General features: G+C 44.7%; 1 protein-coding gene across 1 annotated transcript in view; it reads left to right on the plus strand.

Annotated features, from left to right (window-relative positions):
- The first annotated feature begins 2,893 nt into the window (after positions 1-2,893).
- CRISPLD1 (cysteine rich secretory protein LCCL domain containing 1) overlaps positions 2,894-6,571 on the plus strand; it is a 49,255-nt gene continuing 45,577 nt past the window's right edge. Inside the window, exons 1-2 of the mRNA XM_011366947.1 lie at positions 2,894-2,907; positions 3,835-4,154. Of these exons, the coding sequence (XP_011365249.1) occupies positions 3,897-4,154 (258 nt within the window). The 5' untranslated portion in view covers positions 2,894-2,907; positions 3,835-3,896. The remainder of the gene's footprint in view (positions 2,908-3,834; positions 4,155-6,571) is intronic.

Consider the following 6,571-nt stretch of genomic DNA (forward strand, 5'->3'; position numbering starts at 1 on the left):
ATTTACTGTCTCTTACAGCCAGAAACATGGAGGTTAGGTGTTCAGTGGTTGGTCAGTGGCGAGAAGACTCGGGCACGATCTGTCTTTCTGCTCAGCCATGATAGGTCTCTGTCCCTAGCTTTGTCCCTTTTCTTGCGCAAGAGCTGCATCTTTAAATTTCACGAACTTACATAACAACACCTGAAGGGACATTTTTCTCTTTTGGCATTTCTTTTTATCACAGATGAAAACCCTTGCTAAGCCTCCGCCTGATCCCCAAGTTCGTTTCTTCCTTCCAGTAGCCAGGGTCGCAAGGCATGTCCACGCGAAGTCAGTCACTGGTAGAGGAGATGAATTGTGACGCCTGGCTTTGACTAATCAATGTTCACCTCCCAAGGATGCCCGTTTGATGCCCGTGTGAGGGGGAACACCCCCCAGCAAATTGGAGGCTGTGGGCTTGGAAAAAAGGGGTGGATGGCTGGTTTTGGTTAGGCGACCAACCAGTGTCTGCCACAAGAAAGTAGTAATGCTAAAAACAACCACGGCTTTACAAGTAACAGCCTTAGCCACAAACCAAAGTGCCACTTTTACATGAATTCTGTGTGGAAATGTCTTCTTCCGTCTACATACGGAGTTCTCAACGACAAAGAAAAATGTGAACAGTATCATCTTTGAGCATTCAAAAATATTATGTTTGATTACTCTTCAAAATAGCATTTCCAGCATATATAATAAATCAGGTATGACAAGATGTGTTACCGAAGTGTTAATGTTTAATATATTGAATGTTTAAGTCATCCTCTTATATAAAAATACGATCCGCAGTACCAGATCAGAAGCCAATAGAAACACTGAGACAGGAATATAATTTTTTTTCTTGCCTGGAAAAAGTTTTAGAATTAAACCTTAAAAGCAGATCTTATTTTCTTTAATGTAAGCCCATAGGTGTCTGATGTATGATGTGCATACAATATACACAAAGTTTTCAATGGAAACATTCAAGAGTCACTGCATTTAATTTCATTTCTTTATCATCTTAGTTGCCTTCTTCCCAAACTAAATCTCTTGGGAAATATTTCAAGTAACTTTATTACTTTTAATGTATTTTCATACTCAATATACTTGATAATACCTCATTAAACTTGCAGTTTAGAAATGTGTTCATCTGCTGTGATAAATGACAGTTCTTTTACCATGAACTTTGCAGTCTCCCATTAGTTTGGGAAGGAAAGCTGATTTTCTGAACCGTGTGCATGACAAATTATTAAGAATTATTTGTTAAGTAGAGTCTTTTTGTGCTTAAGCTGCTATGAAACTGGAAAATTACACTTTCTATGAAAGTCATGTCACCAAAAGCTTTCACCTCTCTGTCCTTTTGATAGGTGATGTTGCCTTTTGAGAAGAGGTAAGTTCTTGTGTTCACCAGCCTTAAATCTGAATTTTTAGGTTCGATAAAGTGTACTTAGATTGTGGGAAAAGATAGGCAAAAGCTTGGGGTGATTTGGGAGTTACTATCAGAATGTATTACTTTATTTGATCATATGTTGTATGTTCTAGCATTTAGAAATAAAGAAAATTGAAATTGTAGCTCACTACAGAAGGGAAGGAAAGGTAAATGAATTAGTGTTTAATTAAAAAAAAAAAAAAGCACCTGTAGAAGCAACAACACACTCGGTAGGGTGAGTCTTTGAGAATTTAAAATAAGTAATTTTCCTACTCCGGATTATAGCAAGAACAACAAGGAAACTCACTAGCTCATTTCATTATCAAGTGCAGGTTGGGGGTTTGAATTCCTGACCGCATCGCTCTGATAAATTAATTGAGGTACGCTTTGTATCAACTTGATCGATGTCTACAGCATCGGGGGAAAAAAGTGCCGTGGTCACCTTGGGAAGCGAATGTCACATACTTTATTGACGAAGAAGTCGGGCTCTCAACTATCAGGCAATCCTGAGTCACAGATCACCCACCATTCTATGAAATTCCTTCCCCTTCCGATCCGTCAAAGTTGAAAGAAGCCAAAGATAACTTCTCAATTCTAGACCACTGGCTCTTGGAAACAGAAGCGACCCCCACCCCGACCTCGGCCCCCACGCCCCCGCCACATCCTGCCCGCGGGAATAAGAGGAACAGCCCTTCCCGCCCCATCCCACCCTCAGTTCTCCCAGAGCAAAGGTGTTAACGGAGCAGCTCCTGCTCTGCGAAGGTTAAAGCCATTTCAGCATCTCGCCGAGAAGGGCCCAGGAGCAGGGGAGCAGTGGCAGGAGGGCGGAGTTGGGGCCCTCCCCGCAGACGCCTCCCACAGCGGCCCCCGCCCGGGTCTCTGCAGCCGACGCACCCCCACGGAGGCCGAGCGTCCCGGCTTCGCGGGGCCGCGGGACGGGCAGGGCGGCTGCTCCTCGCTCCCGCGCCGGGCGCGGGTCCAGGGCCGGGAGAGGCGGGGATGGGCGAGGAGGGGCGCTCGCGTCACGTGCACGCGCAGGGACCGCAATAAATGCCCGCGAGCTGCAGCCGGCGGCGGAAGCGCTGGGCGCCGGGCTCTGCACCGCGGCTGCTGCGAGCGGGAGCGCGAGGTCGCCGCCAGCCTGCGCCGCGGGGCTCCGCGCCTGTCCCCGCCCCTCGCTCCTGCGCGCAGCGCCCCGAGACGCCCGCGCGCCCACCCTGGCCGGCTGACGAGGCTGCTCCCTTTCCGCCCCGAGTGCAAGCTCTCACTTTGGGGCGCTTCGCCCGCTCCCCGGTCCAGGTCCGCGAGGAGCCGCGGAGGCCGAGGCTCGAGTCCCGCGGCGGTCGGCGCCCCGGTGGCCCGAGGACGCGCGGTGCCCGGTGCTCCCGACGGGGGCTCGCTGCGCGCCGCGGCGTGTGGGTGGGGGCGCGGACACCCGCCGCCCCGTGGGGCTGCGCTCCGGCGGGGACCTTCACACTGGAGAGGTAAGGACGCTTCTGAAAGTCATCGCCGGGCCGTCAAGCTGCTCCTCCTGGCTACCCGCTTCTCCTTACCCCCCGCCCCCCACTTCTACGTAAAACCTGCTTGGAGAGAAGGGTCGGACCCGAGGGTGGGTGGGCTGCTCGCACCGCCGCGGCGCCGGAGCCGGCTCCTGGAAGTGGGTGAGTCTCAGCTCGTCTTTCCGGCGCGCGCGCTTCCCTTTGGGGTTAAGTGAACAGTGCGCGCCCGGGGCGCATGGCCGGTAGAGCTCCGAAGTCGCTGGTCAACTGTCGCCACACTTTCCAGGAAACAATGATTGGGTTCTTCTTGGCTTGCGTGCGCCTGGAGGCTTCCCTCAGCGCCCGAACCGTCCATTCGCATCCCTTCGCTGGGCCCTCTGGTTGTATCCATGGATATAGGCATGAATAACATTTTGGACTAATTTAAAATAGTCACCTCAATTTCAGAATGTCGTGGACATTCTGGATGTCTGTGAACTGGAGCTAGGACGCTGGGATAAAATGATACCTTAAAACAGAGAGAGAAACGTGGATCTCTAAGTATCTAGAAATGTCATAGGTAGGTAAAGGCCCTTTGCAGGCTGTACGTAAAGCCTTTGAAATCCTCGTAATTCAGAAATTATTTTCAAGCTTTGACTCTTTGGGACCACTTTTGCCATTTATTTTTGGCCTCATGCGTATTATCTTGGAAAATGTAATTGTCTGGTTTGTGGAAGGAATGCATTGTGGAAAGTCCCCTGGAGGAAAAATGGGTTGGGGTAAGTGAATTCAAAGAGCGTGAGTCCATTTGCTTGGCATTACATAGACAGATCAAACGGGCACACTCCCTTGGTAGCTGTTGTTTTACTTTTGCTGTTAGAAAATTAACATCTGCCTAGGTTTTCACCTTACCGCCACTGCATGTCGTTCTAGCCAACAGGAGGGGAAGAGCCTGTCTTGGAGATTTTCCCGCGGAAGCCCTGAGATCGTTCATTATGAAGTGTACCGCGCAGGAGTGGCTCAGAGTAACCACCGTGCTATTCATGGCTAGAGCCATTCCAGCCATGGTGGTTCCTAATGCCACTTTATTGGAGAAACTTTTGGAAAAGTACATGGATGAGGATGGTGAGTGGTGGACGGCCAAGCAAAGAGGGAAAAGGGCCATCACAGACAATGACATGCAGAGTATCTTGGACCTCCATAATAAATTACGAAGTCAGGTGTACCCAACAGCATCTAATATGGAGTATATGGTAAGGAAAATTTTCTAATGGTATGTTCAAAGAAATGCTTTCTGATCGTCTGGTTAAATTCCTTCTATTATTTAATCTTTTACCATTTGTCCTGTGACATTAAAAGGAAAAGATTTTCTTCGAGAGTATCTACCTCTGCATATTCTTTTATTAGTATTCCTTTCATTCTAAGAGCTCTTTGAATTTGAGAGTAGAATTAGATTCCTTTAGAAGCAGCGTTCCTGAGTGCTCTAAATTCTATTCTTACCAGGAAGATGCCAATCCTGAACATGCTGAACAGCCTGTGCATTTGCTTTTAACTCACTTAGTAAAACAATTAATTCCTAATTCCTTACTAATAGAATATTCTTTTGAATGGTGATACTGAAGAATCAGGGACCAATAATTTGAAGAAGCTTTCTGAATTGCTGATGATACATATATACATATTTTTCAAATGGGCCCTGTTGCTTACAAATCTGTAAATGCCATACTGTAAAAAGTACATTTCTGTGGTTGCTTTGTTAAGGAGTGCTTGGCAATGGGGTTTTTGTTTTTTTTTTTTTCCTCTTCTTCTAGATTCGTGAACTTTGAAGTGTGACAATAAGCCTGGGCAAAGGATTAATAAAAAATATGTGACATTTCCTTAATAACCTTGTATTTACTCTTAGAGTAAATTAGCAAGTTTAGGAAACAAAGTTACTTTTTAAGAGTATTAGCATATAACTCATTATTATACCACTTCATATCCTAAATCTTTGGAGAAATTTTCAAAAATCTGTTGTACTACTTGCATGAAGTAGGAATGCACTGTCCAAGACTGATAATAAATAATCATTGATGACAGCAAACATTTAGTGAATATTGGGAATAACATTTCTCCCTGTATACACTGCAGGGTACAGTGTATTTCATGCATTCTAGTTTGTCTCTTTTTTTTTGCATTTATGTTAGTTTTGATGAGTATTCTCTGTTTAGGTAACTTTCATGGAACATGGAAGTTTAAAGTTCACATTACCCATTGTAAAATATGGCATTATATTATTTTAACATTTACTGGAAAAATAATTTCACCCCGAAGAAAGTAGGTATCACTGAAGAGAACTCATCCTCATTGGAGATTAAGAATTGGGACCTGGCAACCAGGCGGTTTGAGTCTACATCCTGGCACTGATAGCCACTAACTGTGTGACTTTGGGCGACTTACTAATTTCTCTTCACTTCAATTTCTTTGTGTTGAGCATGCGTGAGCACCTCTGAGGGTCGTTGTGAGGGTGAACGAGGTATCCTATGCAAAATTCACCTTATTGTCAGGCATATCGCGAGGTCTCAGTAAATGTTAATACTAACTGTTTAAATGGAATATCTAAGTAAATAGCTCTTTTCAAAATTCTTTGCTGGAAACGACATCTGTAATGTCCCACATTTTTGCTTTTGAAAGCATTCGTCCAAAGTAAAAAGATTCTATGAATTCTTCATCTCTGAGCTTTCAAATAGAGCCAATTATGGAGCCTTTCCAAGTAGGCCACTGTATGCTTATTCTACGTGGAAAGGTATTCAGTTGCTTTTTACTTAAAATAAGGAAGAACCTGGGAGTTCAAACCCACAAAAAGAAATCTGAGAACATTCATGTGTGTTTTAAGTAATATGGAAATAATGAAAGAACAGTCCTGTGACCTGTTTTTATGTCTGATTTCCAAAGAAAATAACTGTCTATTGTATGATGTCTGGTCTGGGGTGTTTATATGACATTCTTTTTAGTTTCACTGGTTTCATTCTATCCTTGAAATGTAGATTCAGAAACCAGCCAGAGTTTATGTTGCGTTGCCCTTAGATACTATTAGTGCTGGAACTCTGTCTTGGCCTTAATGGGGCTGCAGAGGAGTTCGATGCCCAGCTGCATGCTGGAACGCATTTTCTAGAATACACGTTCAAGGGGAAGTCTAAAAGAGCAACACTATCTTCAAAATACTGTTGTCTTCTGTATTGCATACTAATGTAAGTACAGATGTTGACAACCTTGCGGAAACACAATTTATTCATAGTTTATTCAAAGCGAATTTATTCTGAGAATAAACTCTGGCTAAAGAGCTGTTTCCTGTAAACTGTGCGATGCGGTTTGATAAGTGCCACCACTTTTGGCCACTTCTACTCTCGTTTGTCATATTACATTAGAAGTTTGCATAGCCAGTTACCTTGTTTACATTTGGTGCTCATTTTGGTCTATTCTTCGTCCTCGAACTTACAGCAGCCACGCCACATTCACACTTATAAACACCATATTCCTACCCCTACCCTTATGCTCGGTTAGATTAAAAATTGACTCTGGAAGCCTACATCTTCCTTCAAAGAGCTTATCGGCTGATTGAGAAGAGAGAATAGACACATCTGAAAAGAAAACAGAATTGTGTGTGTGTGTGTGTGTGTGTGTGTGTGTG

This window comes from Pteropus vampyrus, unplaced genomic scaffold (assembly GCF_000151845.1).
Source record: "Pteropus vampyrus isolate Shadow unplaced genomic scaffold, Pvam_2.0 Scaffold127, whole genome shotgun sequence".
Taxonomy (NCBI): Eukaryota; Metazoa; Chordata; class Mammalia; order Chiroptera; family Pteropodidae; genus Pteropus; species Pteropus vampyrus.